Raw genomic sequence first — 23199 nt, 5'->3', positions numbered from 1 at the left:
GGGGGGTCGAGTCCTTGTTTCTAAGTTCATGTTTTAAAACGATCACTTTTTGTGAAGTGTGCTACTCACCCGTGAGGGTCTCATGGCGCTGGGGGGCAGGGCGTGCAGCTCCGATTCAGCAAAAGAGCCAGGTCTTGAGACTCTTCCTTAAGGTGTGCAGAGTGGGGGAACGTCTGAAGTTGAGCGGGAGGTCTTTGCTGTGATGTAGGAGTAGACTCTTCCACCCACTCTGGCTCTAGAGATGCATGTGGTTTCAACAAGGGTAAAGTCGGCGGAGCGGAGCTTTCTCTTGGGTACGTAGAAGGAGACTCTTTGGTTGAGGTATTGGCGTCCGGTGTTGTGGAGGGATTTGATGGCATGAGTGAGTAGCTTGAAGGTTACTCTCTTCTCGACAGGGAGCCAGTGGAGTTCTTGTAGGTGCTGGGTGATGTGTTCATGTCGTGGGATATCCAAAGACGAGTCTGGCAGCGGTGTTCTGGATGGTCTTGAGTTTTCGGAGCAGGGATTTATTGATTCCGACATAGAGGGTGTTTCGGTAATCCAGTCTACTTGTTATGAGTGGGTGGGTGATGGTTTTTCTGGATTCGGGGGGGGGGGGGGATCTACTTAAAGGTCTTGCGAAGGATGCAGAGGGTGTTGAAGCACCTGGAGAAGACCGCGTTGATCTGTCGGGTCACGGTGAGGGAGGTGTCAAGTATGATGCCGAGGTTCTGGGCGTGGTTCGTGGGAATGAGGGGGTTGCTGAGAATTGGGGGCCACCAGGTGTTGTCCCCTACTGAAGGGGTGGGTCCGAGGATGAGGACTTACTTCTTCTCTGAGTTGAGCTTCAGTCAGATGCTGCTCATCCAGGATGCAACGTCTTTTATTCCTTCCTGGAAGCGGAGTATGGTGGTGTTGGGTTGCTTTGTGAGGGAGAGGATGAGCTTGGTCTCGTCGGCATAGGATACTAGTCCATGCTGTCTGACAATGGCGGCGAGGGGGGCCATGTAGATGTTGAAGAGCTTGGGGCTGAGCGATGATCCTTGGGGTACTCCACAGTTGATCTCTGTGGGTACGGAGAGAAAAGGCGGGAGTCTGATTCTTTGAGTTTGGCCTGTGAGGAAAGAGGGGATCCAGTCGAGGGCAGTTTCCTGTATGCCGGCTTTGTGGAGTCTGGAGGTGAGAGTGCGGTGGGAGACTGTGTCGAAGGCTGCAGAGAGGTCTAGTAAGATGAGGTCCGCCGTGTGGCCCTGGTCACAGATAGTGTGGATGTTGTCTGTGGCGGAAAGGAGGGCGGTCTTGGTGCTGTGGAATCCAAAGTGGAAGAGTCGAGGATGGAATTGACTTTGATAAAGTTCATGAGCTGGATGTTGATGATCTTCTCAGTGACTTTAGCCGTGAAGGGGAGGAGAGAGATGGGTCTGTAGTTTTTGAGGTCTGTATGGTCTGCGAGGGCTTCTTGAGGAGGGGCTTGACTTCTGCACGTTTCCAATCATCGGGGAATGTGCTGGATTCGAAGGTGGCGTTGATGGTGCGTTGTAGCTCGGGTGCTATGGCAGTGGCGGCTCTGTGAAAGATGTGTGGCAGGCAGCGGTCCGTGGGGGCTCCTGAGTGAACTATCTCTGCCTAACCATGTCCATTCTTCTTCCAATAGATAAACTTGTGAGGGCGAGTTCTCTCACACACCTGCATGTAGTGCCTTCACGCTTCTTGGGGAACATCATTGCATTGTTGCTGCATCGAAGTAAAAAGTATCAGTGTGCACAACCTGAGAGTGATTATGAGTGGTAATCATGGTGACCCATCATCATGGCTAGGTAGTTATACCTGGGAGGCAGGTAGCAAACTAACCACCTGTGATACACACATGATGTGCTTCCACCGGGGACATAGAACAACAATCTTGGTTTGTATGAGATGAGCACCAACATTGTCTTACATTGTAATGAAACATGCATTAGACTTTATGGACTCAAACTCATACAAATCCGGTGCTTCTTCAGAATGAACTGGATAGGCAGTTGGTGTCCAAATTCAACAAGTGATATTGGATAAGGGCTGAGGTGAATGAATAACTTAGAATATATATTGTGTAGTTGCAATAACTTGTTACGACCGTTGAGCATGATGTTACCTTCAAAATTAGGATGGCCTTCCTTATGAGTAGGGTTATGCCTACACCGCCACCTCTTGGGTTTTGCTAATCACATTGGAAACTTTAATGGTTGTTCCATCATTGAATGTTGATAATGATGAACAGGAGGAACAGGCATTATTTTACATCTGATTCTGGATTTCTGCCCACAAATGCTTTTTTTCATTCTGAAACCGTTTTGCCCACATAAAGGTACCTCACAAGGCACAAAAAACATTGGGGCATATTTACATTATTTTTGATGTAGGGCAGCGCTGCAAGTCTTCTAGCTGCGCTATCCCATGTCAAAAGAAAAAGGCAGGAATGCACCATATCTACAAGATACTGAGCATTCATGTCCTTTCTGCCAGCTCACAAACTGCAGCCAAGCGCCAATGCAAGCACCCTTGCACAATTCTACAGAAAACAATTAAAGGAGGCGTTTTCTCCATTCCATGTGTGTTGCAAAATGCAGCCCATGTGGAAAGAAGAAAAAATGAGGAGAAATGTAAACATTTCTCCTCATTACGCCTGCTTTGGAAAGGCGTTAGTTTTGGCGCTGCCCCAGATTTAAAGTTGTAAATCCGGGGCAGTATAAAAAACCATGGGTGTTGCTTGGAAACACTCACCACAACACCCATGGAACGCCCTTTCATGCATAGTAAGGCATTGCCTTACTTCATAGTTACAAGGCCATCAAAAGCCATGCAGGGTGGCTTTGTCTACCCTTGGAAATATGGGCCGGCACACTGCGCCTCGGGAGCATCACAAAAGTGAAGGCAGTGTAAAAGTGCCACAGCGGCATTGTAAATGTAAAAGCCTAGGCCAATTAACACATTTATCTCCAGAGGGACGACCTTTCTAGAAGTCTGAGAGGTGAAGGGAGAAAATCTCTTGTTAACATCTAAGTACAGTGCACACAATTTGGCCACACATTAATCCACTTGACGAGATTCGGGTTTAGTAGGGTTTAAGTACAAATTCAGAAACAAATCAATGTAGATCAATCTTAAAATGGTCCTGTAAAAATACAGAGAAACCACAATAAGTCAATCTGCTGAAAAGATTTGCCCTATATAATACAAAACAACAAATAATACAACAAGCTCTAGGATGGTAATGCAGATGATCAGGAAAAATAAATGAATGTTAAATTTTATCAGATGATTCTCTGTAACGAGCATGAGCAAGCCATCTTTTCCTACAATACCTTAACAAGGGCAACCTTACTCTAAGAAGCATTGGGCAAGGGTATAATCGGAAGGTGTTGGCTTTCGGAGTCTTCTGTAGAAGGCACTCTAACCACGGGTCAAATAACATTTTTCTTTTTTTTTTAAGTAGCATAAAGCTACACAAGCAAAAACATCGGTCTGCTCTCAATGAAAACCACCTAAGATGACTCCCCTATCCCTCTCTCCATTCAGCATGAAATATCAATTACAGCCACAGTAGAAAATCACACGTGATCTATGCAAGTGAATTTCCATAGCTGACAGTGGTTATGTCCCAGAAGAGGCGAACAGTGTTGTTTCCCTCTCAACAGAGATGTGCCAGTTTGAGCTCACTCCTCGTCATGTGGAGCTCCTTCCCTGCAGCTCACTGACAGTGTGAGGACCCTCCTTGTAGCAGTGCCACACCAGTGTGAAATACCGACAGTGTGAGGACACTTTGTAGCAGTGCCACACCAGTGTGAAATACTGACAGTGGGAGGACCCTCCTTGTAGCAGTGCCACACCATTGTGAAATACTTAGTGTGAGTACCCTCCTTGTAGCAGTGCAGCGTCAGTGTGAAATAGCATCAGTGTGAAATAGCGTCCGTGTGAAATACCTAGTGTGAGGACCCTCCTTGTAGCAGTGCCACACCAGTGTGAAATACTGAGAGTGTGAGGACTCACCTGGTAGCAGTACCACATCAGTGTAAAGTACTGACAATGGGAGGACCCTCCCTGTATCAGTGCCACACCAGTGTGAAATACTGACAGTGTGAGGACCCTCCTTGTAGCAGTGCCGCACCATTGTGAAATACTAACAATGTGAGCATCCTCCTTGTAGCATTGCAGCGTCAGTTATGTAATCTACATTGAACGAGCAGTACTGCCGCAGACGACTCTTCTTACGAGTGGTGATTCTTAAAATATTTCAACGTAGATACTCACATTCTTACTCGAGAGAGTGGCCTGGTACCTCCCCCATAAGTGAGGCCCCATCCGGGAAGATGGCGGGCACATTAAGATTGTAGCTGATAAAATTATATCGATTTGGGACCGTTGTGCAATTTTGGCATTAGTTACCATTGTGTCGTTCTGACAACTGGATCTAATACAAGTTTCCTTTTGCCCCAGTCCCGATGAAGCCCTAATTAATCGGGCTGAAACGCGTCGACACCACACTGTGGAGAAGCCCTTAAAAATCAGAACTGAGTAGAAAGAAATTTTAAGCACAGTCTAATGTTCCAAGAGGGCTTATTATTTTTCCCTCGTTTATGCTTAAGTGCATGGGCTATCTTCTTTGATACAATAATTATTGTGTTCTAAAAATCTTTTTTCGCATCCGTGATAACAAATAGGGTAACAAAGATCCATTTTTTGTACAGATATGTCTTTTTTTGTGCAGATAAATGCGTGATTGTTTATATGTATTGAACTCTGTGCGTATACATGTTGTGTATTCTACATGTGTATTGTCCCTTTTGAAAAATATAGATATATCTAAATACAAATAGAACTTTGGATCATGTTTTGGTGCTGGTCTTTGGATATATAAAAAATCGTTTGGACATAAAATTCCATGTGAAGGATTAATATAAATTTACTTCCAAAATAAGAGATTTTGAGATCTATTCTGCCGCATCAACTTTTTGTATTTCGGTGTGTCAGTGTGAAATACTGACAGTGTGAGGACCCTCCTTGTAGCAGTGCCTTCCTTGTAGCAGTGCCACACCAGTGTGAAATACTGACAGTGTTAGGACTCTCTTCGTTGCTGTGCTGCATTAGTGTAAAATACTGACAATGTGAGGACCCGCCTTCTAGCAGTGCAACACCATTGTGAAATACTGACAGTGTGAGGACCCTCCTTGTAGCAGTGCCACATCAGTGTGAGCTACTGATAGTGTAACCAGCCTAACCATAGCAAAGCCATGTCAGATAATATAAGGAAACTTCTTGTAGCAGTGCCAAGTTCATGTGAAACACTTACAGTGTAAGGGCCCTCCTCGTAGCAGTGCAATGACAGTGTGAGCTACATACAATGTAAACATCTTCCTCCTGCAGTGCCACACCAGTGTAAAATACTGACAGTGTGAGGACCCTCCTCGTAGCAGTGCCATGCCAGTGTGAAATACTGACAGTGTGGGAACCCTTGTCATAGCAGGACCACGCCAGTGTAAAATACTGAGTGTGAGGACCCTCCTCGTATCAGTACCACATCAGTGTGAAATACTGACAGTGTGAGTACCCTCCTTGTAGCAGTGCCTCATCAGTCTGAGCTATTGACAGTGTACTTGTCCTCCTCGTAGCAGTGCCATGACAGTGTGAAATACTGACAGTGTGAAGACCCTCCTCATAGCAGTACCACGCCAGTGTGAAATACTGACAGTGTGAGGACCCTCCTCATAGCTGTGCTGCGTCAGTGTGAAATACTGACAGTGCGAGGACCCTCCTCATAGCAGTGCCATGCCAGTGTGAAATTCTGACAGTGTGAGGACCCTCCTTGTAGCAGTACCGCGCCAGTGCAAAATATTTACAGTGAGGACCCTCTTCGGAGCAGTGCTCCGTCAGTGTGAAATACTGACGGTGTGAGGACCCTCCTCGGAGCAGTGCTGCGTCACTGTGAAATACTGACAGTGTGCGGACACTCTTCATAGCAGTGCCTTGCCTGTGTGAGGTACTGACAGTGTACTGGCCCTACTCATAACAGTGTCACGTCAGATAGTGTAAGGACCCTCCTTTTAGCCACATCAGTGTGAAATACTGACAGTGTCAGGGTTGTGAGAGTTTACCACCAGTAGTACCATCTCAGTTACTGCTCCTGCCCTGCATAAGGGTCTGCTGATTATCTTGTGCTGTCAAGTGAGGAAACCACAGTTCTTAGAATTTCTGGTAAATTCCATTCACAATCCACCTGCTGAGTTTGTTAGTAAAAGAAGGTCACTACCTCTGAGTTTGCCCGCGATATACTGAAGCTTCACCAGTGATAATGCATTGTCACTGAAAGAAACTCACTTCCTCTAAATCGGTAACACTGTGCCTTGGGCTCTGCTGCTCGTGAAAGTCAGACAGAGGCGTTCACTTCTGTCAGGCTGGCCACACTGGTTTACATTCTGGAGGTGGACGTTTGCCATTGAGAGATCAGTGCAGCCTGGATGGAACTACTCGACCCATTGGTTTGTTTTATCATCTGCGCACCCTCTATTAGACTAGATAATAATCCACCTCCAGCGAGATGGATTATTATTGGGGGAAGCCCTCTGTCTCGGAGGGTCCACACAGCCAACACTGGGATTAAGTGCTTGGAAAGGTTCAACTTAATTTTGCATGGAACATTCCTTATTTGCAGCCTGCTACAGTGCGACATCTACTGCAGAAACCCAAACCTCTCCCCCTCTCCTTTTTTCATTCAACATAGAGGGAGTTTCTGATTGGGCGCTTTCAGTGCCGGATTAAACCCTGTGGGTCCCCCCACCTCGTAAATTACCTAATAATAATTTTTTAATTTTACCAACCAACAATTTTAATAGTCAACACGTACGTAGTTTGCACCGGATTTATTTTTACAAACTGACTGCTGCCAGAAGATGAGCTTTTAAGGCACAAACTGTAATGTGAATCTGATTTCTCTGGTTTATGTACTTTAAGTTGTTAATGGGTACATTACATTAATACAGTATTTTCTCTAGAGAGTCTTTTATGTAATTTTTCGTTTCTTTGAGTCGATTCATTTTTCTCTCTTTGGAAACAATTTAAGAAAGCTTGATTGTAATTTTCTTTCCAGATCAAATCAATATTATTTAAATCTGTTGTCACAGGGCCCCTAAAAGAAGTGGGTCCTATAGGCAGGTGCCTACTTTGTCTATTTCACGCTGTGTTAGGCGTGAAAGAAGCGTGCAGTGGGTGTTGTGGTGGGCGTTCCACCGCAACACCTATTGATTTTGACAATACCACCTATTCACAAGGGCAGCGTAAATAGGCGGTAGGGCCAAAATGAAGACCAGGTAAACCCTGGTCTTAAAATGACGAAACGAGGAAAAATGCTTATTTTCTCCTTGTTTTATCTTTTTGTGTGCGTGCTGCTTTGTGCAGCACACATGGCAAAAGCAAAATGCCATGGTTTGTTTATGTACAGGAAGGTGTCCCTTCCTGTACTTAAACAAACCTTTTTTTTAAATGCTGTTTTGTAACTTACATGTGTGCTGCTTGAAGCAGCACACAGGTAAATTACAGACTGGCATTTTAGGTTTGTTTATGTGCAGGAAGGGACACCTTCTTGTACATTAACAAACCTCCCTGCTTGCAGACACCCTTGCACTCTGGTGCCCGGGTGCCTGCGTTGGTGCTAAGTTTTGAAAATTAGGGCCATCGCAGGGGAAAATGCAAGGCTGCACCATATCCTTGTGAATATGGTGCAGCCTCGCATTTCCAAAGTGGCGGAGAGAGGCGTTAAGCCAAGAAGGTTGATGCCTCTCTCCGCCACTTCCTTGTAAATATCCCCCTGGGTGCCTTGACATCTTAGCATTGGAGGGGGTGTTGAGGGGCAGGAGTGAATGCTTTTGCCTGGCAAGCAAATGAGGTTCATTGATGTAGGACCTGAAAAAGGTGCAAAAAAACAATGAGACAGAAGAAACTTAAGAGTAGGATAGGGAAATGTAGGAGAGAATAAAAGCTTAAATTGAGACCTGAATAAGTAATAGGTTTTCAGATTTTCACAATAACCCAGGCTTAATTTTGGTCAACTGTGTGTGAAAATAAAGACATTATTTTAATTCAAATTTTATTTCATTTTTGTTTATGGTAAATATAAAACCGTTACAGTTGACTTTCCCTTCCACGGATACAAGAAAAGGAACAGCAGGGTCAGCGTTGCGCAAAGTGATTCTTTCAGGTGCTGATGATTGAAACAAAAGACAAATGGCCGTCTCATGACATTGTGGGTTCTGCTTTCATTCTTGCATCTGGTGAGCCTCATTCACAATCCAGCAGTTTAGTCTGTCATAAAAGTCAATACCTCAGGGGGCGCCAAGGCATATACTAAACTCGACCAGTGGGGGTGGATTTGAGGTGCAGCACTATTCCTTGGGGTCTGCTGCTCATGGAAGTCAGTAAAAGACATTAAATGCCCTTCAGGCAAGATACACAATGGCTCCCACCCTGATGTTCTTCCCTTGGCAAGGAGAGAAGATCAGTACCCTTGGGCCAAGAACCATCTACCTTATCTTCTGCTGGTTATGTCAGTGAGAGAAGCAGTATCACATCTTGTACTTATTTAAAGTACTTTTATAGCAGTTACAGGAAAATGCAGTGATTAACTCTGGAGTATTGTACAGATAGAAAGAGGGCAGGCTGAGGTAACATTTAAGTCAGTCGGGGAGATGAGCTCTGAAAACGTGAGCTTTTAAGTCTTCCCTGGACACAAGAAGGTTAGGATTCACCCTTATGTAGTCCGGGATAGAGTTCCAAAATCCGGGACAGAGTTCCAACGCACAGTTCAACCAAACTTGCAAACACCCTCATTCTGGACATTGGACCCGGAGAAGGATTTTTTTGGGAGAATTTCCAGCCTTCGAGGGTCAACAAAAAGCTGCCATTAGGCATATGTCCAACGGTTCAAATTTCTTTTGTATTGCACCTCATTCCTGGCTTGTAATCTCAACTACATTGATAGCTCCAGCCTAGGAATCCAAATATTTTCTTCTTTCAATGTGGAGGGAGTTGTTGAGTGGGTACCCTCACATCTCAAACCTGCAGCATGATGTGGTGCCGAACCTAGCTAGCTATGGCGTCTGCTGATCTAGTCCCGGAAGCATGTGCTAGAGACAGGCAGAGGTGGCAGAAAATGGACAGCGGGATGCGGGAATGGAGGAGAGAATGAAGGCAAACTTCGAGGCATTGATATGCTTTCATTTGTGGATTTGTACAATCATCTAGACTTAAATTTGGTCACAAAAGAGTTTGTTATTTTTGTAATTTGAAATTGTATGTTTGCTTCTAGCCATCCCAACCGAAAGAAAGGCAATCTCAGCCACCACTTTATCACATTCTGATTGAATATATAAGAGGTTCCTCTTATGGGATCTTGGCAACTAAGTAAGTTGATTGAACGGGATCGCATGGATTTCTCCTACAGTCGAAGCGCATTATGTCCATGACACCTCTCCGCTTCTCTGAGGATCCAGTGCTGTGAGATGGGTGCAAGAACACCCTCTGAAATTTTACATTTGCAATGCCTTGGTGTCAGAAGAGGTCAGAGTGTCAGAGAAGCATCAGCAGTAAGACTGTCATAACAGGTATTGCTATGCCCAAAGTTCTGGCCAGACCAGAGAAGAGTTTGTGCCCTCGGCTGATGTTGAGAAGGACTGTATTTTCTGCATTCAAAGTAATGCTGGGAATGTACTGTTTGATCCAATCGGTATAGGATGTAACACGTGTGTAGACCCCTGGCCTGTTTGCGGCGGCGCATCCATAGCCCCAGCTCACGATTCCCGCCAGCAACCAGGTGCTGTTCCACTTGCAGACGAGTGGACCCCCAGAATCTCCCTGGAGAAAGAGAAATGTCTGTTAGAGCAGAGCAATCACTGACTAACTTCTCCACAAACACAAATCAGATGCAGCATTAATGACAGAAAGCACACCTGTACCACAAGCGTTACAGGAAAGCAAGAAGCTGGATCCATGATCAACAGGTTGATGAGCAGAAGCCCATTAATAAACACAAACATAGTGACACAAGGATTGGAGCACCACCATAACAAACGCAGAGACAGTATCAGACACACTTTTCTATAAAAAACACATATAATTTTAAATATCTGATTCAGGTGTGCACTGGAGATTATGTTAAAATTGGACACATTCTGTTATCGAGGATTTAACGGACACTGAGCTTATTATTTTGGGATGTGTAAATACTATTCCTGATGGGTACGGATTAGATTGTTTAAATACTTATATGTAATCTTTGAAGTTCCCCTGACGAAGGGTTATGAAACCCGAAACACATTGGGAAAAGAAGCAAGGGCAATGAAGCTTTCACTCAACTGAAATATTGACATTGAATATAAGCAATGTGATGTAACATTGTTAGAGATTTAACAGTATTTATTTATGTGTAATCTTTACTGACTGAGATCAAGAAGTACATGATTGGATATGCTATCATGATATAAAAATTAAAAAGTTGATTGCAGAAAGAACAAAGAATTACAAGAGTGGTTTAATTGTATTTACTTTGTTAAGTTTGTTTACTATGGTTAGAACCTCAGTGGTCGATGAGTATTGCTCTTTGTGTTTAGTGTACATTTTATGTACACCAATGTGGAGATGTATGAGCTTTACATCTCTATTTAAGAAGGAACTCTATGGGAGCCCTGCAGAAGTCCAAGAGGACGAAACGCGTTGGCAATGGTTTTAATTGAGTAACAACAGAAGAAAATGAATAAAGAATTGATAATAAAATACATCTGAAGGACATTTTGTACTGTAATGAATATGTTTTATGAACAGTGATTGCTTGTGAGAATTTTGCTGAACACTTGCTAATATATGGGATACACTTGATCAGTTCAGGGTGCTGAACTGTTAAAGATTAATGTGAATTTGGGAGTTTTTCTCCTTTAGAAGTTGATAGGGGTTAAACTTCTGGTTTGGTGCACCCCGCTTAGGATATATACAGTCACCCTTACTGTATGGTAGGTATGGTAATCTATTGCCCTAACCCCTTTTTGAATTTAATGTCCCCACATTTTTGTTGTATGCATGTGTACTAATATGCATACTTCTTCCTCGTGGGTGTCCATCAAATTTCAAAGTTACAAAGAAAATGTTGCTCACATCTGGTTTCCGAGGCACAAGAAAATGGAACATCTCTTGGCTGTTCATCTGATAGGAAGGTAGATGGAGCAAATGTTTCTTCATAACATTGACCATGTGATTCCCTCCCTTTCTAAAACCCATCAGTTTATAGCACTGGCTTAACCACTTTTTTTTTTTAATCTGGGTTTGACACATTTAATTTTTATGTCCTTTTGAATAATGTTGGTTGTGTTTTGTCGTATGTAGGATACCACAATTTTTTGTGTGTGCTCAATGACCAAGCTTGCGCTTGGGTTGTGCTGACTTGTCCAAACTCTCTCCTCTTGTTGCCGACAATAATGCAGTTAGTTATTACTCTAGACCCTTATATATCATTTAAATAAATATTTGTGCCAAAAAAACTTGGGATAAATGGTCAAAAGTCAAAATATGGGGCTTAATGGTCTAAAACCAACATTTTGCAGTTAGCAGGAATAAAGTAAAAGCCAAGTGGTACCTGGATAACACAGGCTTGATCAGGGAGATAATACCAAAGACCTAGGAAATATTTCTATGAAATTCTGGTCCTCTGTAGCATGCTTTGCTTTATTCAGTAGTACAAAAGGGGTGGTGATGGACGGAGCATCAGAACCAATCAAACACTCACACCCAGTCAACAGATCTGGGTTTGATCCATCACCGTTCTTTATCCCACTCTGCCACCCCAGTTCAGACATGGCCATATGCAAATCAGTCTGACCCTGTGCCTCATGGGAACAGTCCAGCCCGAACTGCCAAGCCATGCCTTCCCTGGACCGGAAACAAGCTTCCTAGGACCGGTTTCTGGCTTTTCAGCCGTCTTCAGCCAGGCTTGCTTGAATCCAGTGGCAAAGTGAGCAAGGGACTCACGTCTGAGCATACCCTGCCAACTTATGGCAAACAAGGCAGTACAAAAGGGGTGGTGATGGACGGAGCATCAGAACCAATCAAACACTCACACCCAGTCAACAGATCTGGGTTTGATCCATCACCGTTCTTTAGCCCACTCTGCCACCCCAGTTCAGACATGGCCATATGCAAATCAGTCTGACCCTGTGCCTCATGGGAACAGTCCAGCCCGAACTGCCAAGCCATGCCTTCCCTGGACCGGAAACAAGCTTCCTAGGACCGGTTTCTGGCATTTCAGCCGTCTTCAGCCAGGCTTGCTTGAATCCAGTGGCAAAGTGAGCAAGGGACTCACGTCTGAGCATACCCTGCCAACTTATGGCGAACAAGGCAGTACAAAAGGGGTGGTGATGGACGGAGCATCAGAACCAATCAAACACTCACACCCAGTCAACAGATCTGGGTTTGATCCATCAACGTTCTTTAGCCCACTCTGCCACCCCAGTTCAGACATGGCCATATGCAAATCAGTCTGACCCTGTGCCTCATGGGAACAGTCCAGCCCGAACTGCCAAGCCATGCCTTCCCTGGACTGGAAACAAGCTTCCTAGAACCGGTTTCTGGCATTTCAGCCGTCTTCAGCCAGGCTTGCTTGAATCCAGTGGCAAAGTGAGCAAGGGACTCACGTCTGAGCATACCCTGCCAACTTATGGCGAACAAGGCAGTACAAAAGGGGTGGTGATGGACGGAGCATCAGAACCAATCAAACACTCACACCCAGTCAACAGATCTGGGTTTGATCCATCACCGTTCTTTAGCCCACTCTGCCACCCCGTTCAGACATGGCCATATGCAAATCAGTCTGACCCTGTGCCTCATGGGAACAGTCCAGCCCGAACTGCCAAGCCATGCCTTCCGTGCTTTATTCAGTGGTACATCTTCTGTTCATCAGTTATCAGCATGAACTGCATGAATGGCAACTTACCCTGCTAGGTGTGAAATCAGTACTAATTGCAAAAGTGGAATCCATTGCCATATACAGGGCTATGGTCTGAAAGATGGGGTGGCAGAAACTAACCCACTTTCAGCTTCAAGATGGCAGAAGGGAAGTGGCATTTAGACAAAACAAAACAGACCTCTGGTTAGTTGACAAGGGTGGAAATGGGCGAGTCTAGTGTGTTGTCTTTGCTTCATGCCTATGCGCACCCAGTGGTTGCTAGGCAATTCTCTAAATAACTGGTGATTTACCACTTGCTTTTAAGTCACTTGGTTCCTACTGCACTGCTCATTGGATGTGAAAGATTTCTATCTGGCAGATGACTCTCCAATAAATAGAGTAATCAAAAAAGGGTGGCTTACTGTAGGAGGTGAGGAGGATTTGTAACTCAAATACAGAATGGCAAAAATGTATAGCACTCGAAGGCTGCTGTCCAATCAGAGCTACATCTTTATAAGACTGTAGGTCTTTATGTACAACAATAAAATGCTGAACAGGAAAATTTGAATGCACAAATAAAGCAGGCAGTTCAGTTGCTCCTTCCAGCTCACCTGACATGCCGCTACAAAGGATGTCTAAAAATTGATTGCTTCTGGATTGCTTCCAAAACCTCATTTTGAAATTAATACATTTACGCATTTGATATTCCACAGACTCAGTGCTCCATTATCTGAAAACTGGCAATGGTAATATTTGGGTGGCAGTCATTAGAAAATATTTAAGATAAAAAAAATGTACTACTTTATGATCTTGGAAATGGTTAGCAGATCCTAGGCCCCTGTGTGTCTGACCTACATAAGTACAAGGACTGTGTGTGCTATATATGTGGATGCCACACAAACATGCACCCAAGAGCTTTTATCAGCTGCAACCAAGGATCAACCAGTACGCCAGAAAAGCCAAGAAAGGCAGGGCATCCCAGTGTACCAATCTCCAGGCTCTCCAGGTTTCTATTGGATGTTTTATGTTAAAAAAAATATATTTGCTTTATATAACATTTGTCTCCACCGTAGCTTCTCAGCTATGGAATAATCTGACTCTTAAGCTTAAACCTATCTCCTCCTATTACATTTTCAGGAAAAAACACGCTCAGCTAATTTATCAACGTTACTGTCAGGAACTTTATATAACCATCACATCAAGGGACCACGGGATGTACATATAATGTATAAATATCCCTTGTAACATAACATCGTCACACTAGTTTTTGTGTGGGTATGTGTGAGAACTATGCCAGTGAAAGTTAATGAGGAAAGTAAACTGTTCTAAACATCACTAGAGGAGCAACCCTTAAAAAGTCAACAGAGAAGTGAGGTAGAGGTGTTGTAGGGCAGTATTCTTTCACCAAGGACATCTAGGTGTTATAGAGAAACACGGGCAGAGAAACACGGTTTAAGGCAGAGACGAGATCACACTTTGATGCAGCGCTTAATTTGAGACGGAGGATCCGTGAGCTCCAAACTGGCACTGAATTGTCAACACCGCACTTATGACAGTCTGCCACATGGTAGCGCTGCTCATCTGATTTAGAGATGAGAAGAACAAGGGTTGTTTATGTATACAAAATATATTAAAAATAAATAATACCACCTCCCCAACCATTCCTTTAGCTTTGGGGACCTCGAATAATATGAACTGTTGCACTTGCAGGCAAGAGAGATGGTTAGTAGTTTATTTGGTACCGTCATTGGCAGTGATGACAGGGGCACTGGGTGGTGCAAGCTGCAGTGGCCTCCTGGACAGGGCCCGGCACTTATTTGACAAATTAAGCACTGCTTTGATGATTGGTGATCATGATTTCTCAACTCTGGACTGTGAAAGCTCAAACGCAATAAGCGATACCCATAGGAATGTTGGTGCTTCCTTGTTCACGTACCTTGCAGGCATCCTTATTGCCCTCTTTGTACCCAGCACATATCATATCTGGATACACAATGGGGATGGTGGAGCTCACCGTTGAGTCGAGGTGGTACCACTCATCACACGTCTTCGTATTGATGATGGGGAGGTCAACCTTCTGCAGTACTTTGGGGAATGCAAGACCACCTGTGAAGAAACATGGCATTGCAATGAGTTTCATATATATGTCATTGAGTGAGGGTCTAGAAGCCCCATGTGCAGCACAATATTAAACATGCCTCCATCCCCCATTGTCATGCATTCATAAAACTAACACGTGAAGAGAATCTGGTAACATCATATATGGTGTCATAGAGTCTTGATTCTTCAGCTATATCAAAAGGTAAAGATCCATAGCATATGGAATTCAGCACTGCGGTTCATCCTATATAGAGAAAAATTCCCTCTTTCATGTAATATATTATGATATTACTAATTCATGGGCCATCACAATGCCGGGTTCTGTAGGGAAGGGGTTACAAGGTAAGATTTGTTAGAGGAAGCTCATGAGGAATATATGATATTAATCATAGAAGAGGGAGAAAATGTTAGAAATTGACTTTCAGCAATTTTGCTGAGGGCATAAATCACTAATATAAATAAAAATATATATTATACAGTCTCCATCTTTTGTTGCTCTCTCATGTGTTAACTGCGCCACACGGCTAAGGGCCTTATAATGAGGGAGGTTGTAATCCAGTTTCATCTGGACATGGTAGGTTCCATCTTTCGACCCCAATCAGAATTGCAAGTTATAAAGGCAAACCCGCCCTTTGTGTACACTTCACTGTAACACGTTGTAAGGAGAAACCTGATGGAAAATGAACTGGGAAAACTTCAGAAAAAGCCAACCCAAGCTGAAACCATGTGCCAAACCTGATTCCACATGACATGCCTCATTCTGGCTTGAACAACTCACAGTGCTGCTGCAATACTGCACCTAATTATTACTGCAACCCTCGGTATCGATAAATCCTAAGGGATAAATGTATTATTTTTTTCATGCAATGCAGCGCAGCAACCACAAGTGATGCGCTGCGTTGTCTAAAAGGCAGAAAGAGCAGGACAGCACCATATCTAAAACGATATGGCACGGCTGGTCTCTTTGAAGCACTCGCACACTTCCTGGCTTCTTTGCACCAACCACTACTTTACACTATAGTGCAATGTGTGTGTGGTGAGTCTAGCCTAGGGTTTGTACTAGAAGCTGGGCCAGACTGACTGTAGTGGACACAGGGCGTTTACCCAGTGGGCTGGAAAGGTGGAGGCTGGTTTTGGACAGGTGGGGCTGTTTTTGTTACTGGGGTGGTTTTTCAGCAGTGTTTCCCACCAGCACCCCGCCTCCACACCCACCCTTTTACTCCAGAGTAGGAGATAGAACTGAGGCTTTGCAGGGCTTCTACCTTTTGAGCCGCATGTCTGATGCTTTGCTCATGCTATGCTGACCCGAACCGACCTCTATGGAGGCTTCTGGGGTATAAGGAGTCTGCCAGCAGCCTCTCCGATGCAGCAGGGCACCGAGCCATCTCACTGCAATCACGAGCCATCTCACTGCAGTCACTGCCACTCACTCCAGACTCGGCCCCGTTATACCTGATGACCTCATCTTTCTTTCCTGCCCAGAGAGATGCTGCTTACATTTCCTTCTTTGGTTCTCAGCGGTGCCTGAGCAGTGGCGGCTGGTGGAATTTGAAACTGGTGAGGCGTAAGCAGAACTAATCAACGTATGTGAGTGAGCGCAGCGAGCGAGCCCGAAGGCAATAAGGGGGATTCAGGGGGGTTCTCTCCCGTGAAGAAATTAAAAAAAATTGGCATCTTTTTGGTGTGATTTTCAGCACTATTTCTGTGATAAATGGACTAAAAATTTAGTTCTTCTAGGCATTCATAAAAGAAAACTCATACATTATTTCAGAGAATTTCTGGGTTGCCAGGCAAGTCTGACTTCTGAAGGAGGCTAGGGTACTAAGCAAGAATTGTTTGGCTCTACCCTTTCCAATAGAAAACACTAGTTAGTGATATGAACAAGTTCAATGGACAAACCTGGGGTCTAGGGAGAGTCCCTCTCCTGAGAAAGAAATTTTAAAAAGATTGGCAAATGGTGCATTTTAAAGCAAATGAATGCAGCGATAAAGCAAGGCTTATTAAGCAGTGGGAACGTATGTTCTTGAAATATTAAACACATCAAAAACTGCCCAGTATCTTCTTGTATTAATTTGTTCAACAGTTACTGTAATATGTCAATTGTTCTGCATGACAACAACTTTAGCCCTTTAAAATGTATGCTTGCCCAGTGTCTTGCACTGCATGCAGCATTAACTTTGGAAAAATATGCTCTAACCAAACTTCGGGAAGCACCCACAGCTGCTGGCTGTAAGCAGTCATTAGAAATATGTGCAGACAGGTCTTTAAGTGAGATGAAAAAAGTGGGTGCTCCCTATAAAGGAACATGCCAAATACATGTCTGTGATTCCCATAGTGTGCCATCAGACCGGTATTTTGATTTCTCTCTGAGATGTAATTTTATCCAGATAAATGGCACAGCAACTGACATATACCTAAAACCTGTCAGTATGATTGGCTTTGTCATTGGGTTTATTGCTGTTTAAGATAAATGAGTAACAACAATGATTTCTTATAAATAATTAACATTGAAAAATTTTACATTCTGAAATAGTGAGTCTGTGAATTAAATAGCATTGAGGCCTAGGGAAGGAGCATACATACTGTGATGGCCACAATGTTGTGTAGCAGATGTTCACAAAGACACACATATTCATTTCAGATTGAAAAGGTTCTATGGAGGATGTACACCCAGCTGCTTGAAGCATTAGATGAAACAAAACGTACTCTGCCTGAACAGCCAAATGACTGCGACCACCCTCCAGGCCCTGCTAGCCCATCTTTGCCTCCTATCACTTGGCTAGACTCTAAGGGATTTTCAACGACTTCAACTTCCAAGGTGCAGAATGAGGGTGACTTGGTTAACAAAGATCTCACTTTTATCCAACAATTGAACAACATTACCATGAATGTATTCTGACATCTCTGTCTGGCCTGTGGTATCCTCACCGTATGTCTTCTTTCACAAAACGTACCTTGTTACTTCCATTGTTCTCATCTCGCCTAGACTACAGCAACAGGCTGCACATGGATCTGCCTGAGTAGACAATTAACAAACTGCAAAACTATCATGCTTGGTGTACATTTATTGTAATACCACTGGGTCTTCTAATACTCATGTTTAAGATCACCTCGGCCTCCTATCCTTCCAAGAGCAATAAACTGAGTGCATTAAACTAGCTAATTGAAATAAAGGCAGGGTGACCGGATGGGTGAGCAGAATCTGGTTATACAATCAATAAACCAACAAGTGGGCCTCCCAATGTAAAACATTTTAAGAGTCCCTCAGTGCAATAACCTTCACAGCATAACTCCATACGTGACATGCCAAATCCGGCATTGCAATTTCTTTTATATATTTTATATTGTGAGAAAATATGTTTTACATAAACAATGAACCCAGTTTGGGTGCATAGACGATGCAGTGGACTGTGGTCAAAATGTCTACAGCTAATAAGTGGTTCCAAGAATAATTTAGACATTATGTTTATGTGCAGATCAAATCTCTGGCCTAAATATTTATTTGCCACTTATTCAATTCGTTCTATGGGATTAAGGGCTACTTTTGTACTGCAGATACAACACTTATCATTGCAAAGAGCTTTTCATCGATTTGTACGTGTCCCGTATGGAGTTATTTATGCTAATACCATTTTGAAGAGATTTAATCGAGGTAAACCATTTGTTGCTTTTTAGATTACATTGGGTAATAGCAGCACCTTGTATTTGCAGCGCTTCAAAGCATCAGAAAGCCATTGGTCCACGCTGCCTGTTCCATTCCAGTTTTTTCTTTCCATTCCTGTGCTTGTAGTCTAATTTATCCCACTACAAAACAAGGATCACAAGCTCCACAAAGCAAAGTAAAAACCTGAACTGGAACAGCTGATCGGTAGTCACAAGTGCAGTATGAAGCGCTATACAAACAGAAGTTAGTATTATTTAAATGTGCCCTGTACCGGCTAAAAAAAAATGCTCAGATAAATAAATAAAATTACCTTTCTAGACAGTGGGCGTCTAGTTAGACTTTGTTGACGGATGCCTCCTTTTCGAATTCAGAAATGTGTGACCTCCTTTTGAATGATAAGGTCAAATGGGGGAGATACATCCAACTGGTTGCTAACGCCCTGGCTCATGGCGCACCTATTCCTGGTGCGTGGAAATTGGCGGAGATAATCCCGGTCTTCAAAAAGGGGGACCGTTCGCTCCCGGAAAATTACAGGCCTATTAGCCTGATTGATGCTACCCAGAAGATTATAGGCAGGTTGATCTTAAATCGTGTTCACCTGTGGGCAGCCTCAAACAGTATTTTGTCTCCATTTCAGGCGGGCTTTCGCCAGCATATAAGTACGGTTGACCAGGTATTCCGATTTGTCCTCCTTTACTGGAAAACCGTGACTCTGGGTAAGGGGAGCCTTTATGCGGTCTTTGTGGATCTAAGGGCAGCCTTCGATCTAGTCCCTCGTCTTAAATTATGGAAGGTGCTGAAAGATCTGGGACTTCATCCAGGGCTGTTGTCCCTAATACAGAGGCTCCATGATGATAATACCGCCAGAATTAGGTGGGGTGGACAGGGTGAGACAACAGAAGCCTTGCCGGTAGAACGGGGGGTTCGCCAAGGATGCGCAATGGCCCCTACATTATTTTCTTTATACATTAACGGTATAGCCGAACGTCTTCTAGCAGCAAGTATTGATGCCCCATCCCTTGCGGGTGTTAAAATCCCGATTCTAATGTTCGCGGATGAGACGCTTTTAATTACTAAGTCTCCTAGCGGCCTCCAGCAGGCATTAGTTATTTTTTAGAACTTTTGTGTGGAACGTGGACTTGAAGTAAATGTAAAGAAAACTAAGTTCATGGCTTTTAATCCTCACAGACATTTTAAAAACACGTTCTTATTGTTTAACCAATCCCTAGAACAAGTACAGGCTTTCGCGTATCTAGGGGTTAATATCCAAAATAATCTTAAGTGGACGCATCAGAAGGAGCTGGCAGCTTTAAAACATAGACAGCTCACTGGAGTAATAAATGGTGAATTTAAGAAATCCCTAACGAAACCAATTAAACTTGTGCTCCAGGTCTATAGTGCCAAAGCTGTTAGTGCAGCACTATATGGAGCTGAACTGTGGGGCTTCGAGAACTTGTCCTCTTTAACCATCTCAGAGAACAAGTTCTTTCGAGACATTACATCACTCCCCCAGAGTACGCCCCTAGTTCCCCTTAGGCATGATCTGGGGAAGAGCTCTATTGCAGATTTAGCCAGATTGCGCCCAATTTTATATTGGCGTAGACTGTGGTCAACTCCGGCATTAGCCCAGTATGCAGCGGGTTTCCTGGATGTTCTGTCCATGGTTGGATCTCGTAAACATTTTTGAGGCTTTGGGTATGAGTGATTTATGGGTGAAGCCCTCGGGTGTTCCTTTTCCATCAAAAACCCTGCTGAAAGAAAAATACTGGGAGTTGATTAATATAAAGATAATGACTGATGGTAACACTCCTTCTCTAACTGATGGCTTTCTGAATATAAAATCTGCCCCAAGGTCGGAGTCCTTTTGGGACCTTATTACTAAAGTTCTAGATAGGAAGTTGTACTTCCAGTTGCGGGTGGGATCATTGCCTTTGAATTCATTTACTGCCCGGTGGTCTAGTAATGTTAATAATTTATGCCCATGTTGTAAGTCTCAAGAAGAAACAATAACTCATATGCTCTTTGCATGCCCTGCTTATTTATTTCCAAGGCGGGTGTGGTTGAGACCAATATGTAAACAACTGGGCACTAGGCAAAGTGGCGTGGCAAGAAGGATCCTATGTACTAGTACAGCACCGGCTATAGTTGTGGCTGTGGCAAAATTTCTAGGATGGGTCTGGATTATAAGAAACCGCAGTATTCGAGAGTGATGTACTAGTTGCTCCTGGTTGCGTATCTGTATTTAACCTCGAGTATGTTTGCAATATCTACCTTTTAATCCTTGTATAAATTTTAAAGTTTGTTTTTAACTTCATTCTTAAGTAAGTTATTTTTTTATGGTCTTTTATGTGATTATGAATTGTATACTTGTTGTATTGTTGTTATAGATCTTTGTACTTGTCTTGTATTGCTTTTATGACAAATGTCGAATAAAGCTGTCTTTGGATTGGATTGGATTGGATATGTGTGATTAAATAGTCCCCGGAATTCTTCCTCTTCCTGCCCGCCCATTCCAGCATCTAGACCGCCCTCTGCCTTAGTCACGCATATGCGTGGTCAAGGCAAGCGTTGTTTGGGTTCAGTGGCGGCTCTCCCACTGGGGCGTGGGGGCGTCGCCCCACTGCTTTCTCGCCGTGCGAGAAGGGAGAAACATAAACGGTAAAAACTACCATTTATGTTTCTGCCTTCTTGCATTGTGAGAAAGCAGAAGTGCCTCTGTGCCTGGTTGGGGGCGGGCGGGTGGGCGGTCCTGCTCGAGAGCAGGGGTGGGAGTGGCTTTCCCACTGTTGTGGGTACTGACTGTTTGGTCGGCCCTGGAGCCGACCAAACAGTCATTACCCACAACAGTGGGTAAGCCACTCCCCCCCCCGCCCTTGAGCAGGACCGCCCACTCTCCCTTTCTCTCTATGCAGAGAAAATGTCCCGGCTGGGGCACTCGCCTGCTGCGCCTACCAGCATTGTAATTGGCTCGTGTTGCGTTGCTGTAGGGGAGGGAAGCTGCCTTCTGGCTGCTTCCTGCAGCAGGAACACGCGGAGGACCCACCAGTACAACGTGGCCGGCCGCGGTTTGGAGCGGAGACGGTGCGGAGGTACGTATTTTCACTGTTTAATTCCCCGCTGGTGACACCCTCCCCCTCCCCCCCCCCCGAGCATGCTGGCCGGCGGCCGCCGCTACTCGCTAAGGTCCCATGAACCCAGTACAGAGAATGAGAGCTTGGCTTTGGGCAAGGGGGACCAGGCAAATTCACAATCCGATTTGTTGACAAGATCCCGCTCCTGTCACTAAAAATGATCCAGACATGAACCTGAAAAAAAACACAAAAGGCAGCATGCTACCCGACATAACATCCCACATGGTGGTTTGCTTTTCTCTCTTCCGCAGTGGAACCCTCCCCTGCGCACGTATAGCAGGGTACTGGTCTCGAGACATCACACTGCAGGGCCTGTGATCTCTCAAGTGTTTGGTTCCCAGAGTTCAGTTACTGGTGGTGCTGCGGAGGCACGGCCGCTTTCAAATTTTAATTTACTTTGAAACCTTTTTTAATAAGATTATATAAAGAAAGAAAACAGGTTGACATCATTTCAAAAATGTTTTAGAATGTACGTATTCAACATAACGCTCCTCCTCTCAAACTCTCTGCACAGAGCACATTCGATTTATATGAAAGGATTCTCAAATCAATTTTAGAATGTACGTTTTTTTCTCACTTAAAATTAATGACATATTCAATATTAAGTTCCTCACAAACGATCTACACGGAGGGCATTCGATTTATGAAACGATTCTCACTAGGCCACATCCAGATCTCTGTATCTCATCTGCTACTCTCCTCATGACCAGTAATGTTGTTCAAACTTAAAAAAATACTTATTAGGAAAGACACTCATATATTCTTAAATTGCGCTTTTTTAACCCAAGTGACAAAAGGGATGAATCTATGACTCTCGCCTCAGGAAACCTGTAGCTCGAACCCTGCGTCATTTCGGTAGTCGCCTCAATCTACTCTTGTGCTTCTGGGGATCTGGCTTCTCTTGATGGACCTGGTTCTGCTGATGAGGTCTGGCCTGAGGCTGTGATTAGTGCAATATGGGCCTCATTTATGGGATTTGGGCTTAGGGTAGTGCAGTAAGGCACCTTACTGCGCTGCTCTAGGACAGAAGTGAAAGGGCAGGAATGCACCATACTTAAGCAATATGGTGCATTCCTGTTTACTCTTTCTGCTCTTGCATTGTTTCAGCATCCGAGCGCCAATGTAGGGGAGTGTTTTTGTGTTGTTTGTGACAGATCAGAGGGGTCTGAGGATGCGTCGCAGGACGTAGAGTGCAACGAAGGAGGTGGTTAAAGATAGAGTGCTGTGGGATATGGGTGCATTTTTGGCAGGTAGATACGGTTAGCAGCCCCTTAGTATGATGGTTTTATTTAAGTTTTCTGGAGAGGTGCATGAGTGCACAGGGAAAGGACGGAGACAAACAGATTATTATAAGGTCCCAAGTAGAG

At 44.1% G+C, this 23199-nt stretch overlaps 1 protein-coding gene across 2 annotated transcripts in view; it reads right to left on the bottom strand.

Annotated features, from left to right (window-relative positions):
• Nucleotides 1-8084: 8084 nt before the first annotated feature.
• LOC146811586 (serine protease 27-like) overlaps nucleotides 8085-23199 on the bottom strand; it is a 99886-nt gene continuing 84771 nt past the window's right edge. Inside the window, exons 5-6 of one of the 2 annotated variants that reach the window (XM_085618560.1) lie at nucleotides 14874-15043; nucleotides 8085-9861 (exon numbers count right to left, since the gene is read on the bottom strand). In XM_085618560.1, coding sequence (XP_085474686.1) covers nucleotides 9577-9861; nucleotides 14874-15043 — 455 coding nt within the window. In that variant the 3' untranslated portion in view covers nucleotides 8085-9576. The remainder of the gene's footprint in view (nucleotides 9862-14873; nucleotides 15044-23199) is intronic. The other variant, XM_085618561.1, reaches the window with a different exon arrangement.

Source organism: Triturus cristatus, chromosome 7, assembly GCF_964204655.1.
Source record: "Triturus cristatus chromosome 7, aTriCri1.1, whole genome shotgun sequence".
NCBI lineage: Eukaryota > Metazoa > Chordata > Amphibia > Caudata > Salamandridae > Triturus > Triturus cristatus.
This window is presented reverse-complemented; position numbering and strand designations above follow the sequence as displayed.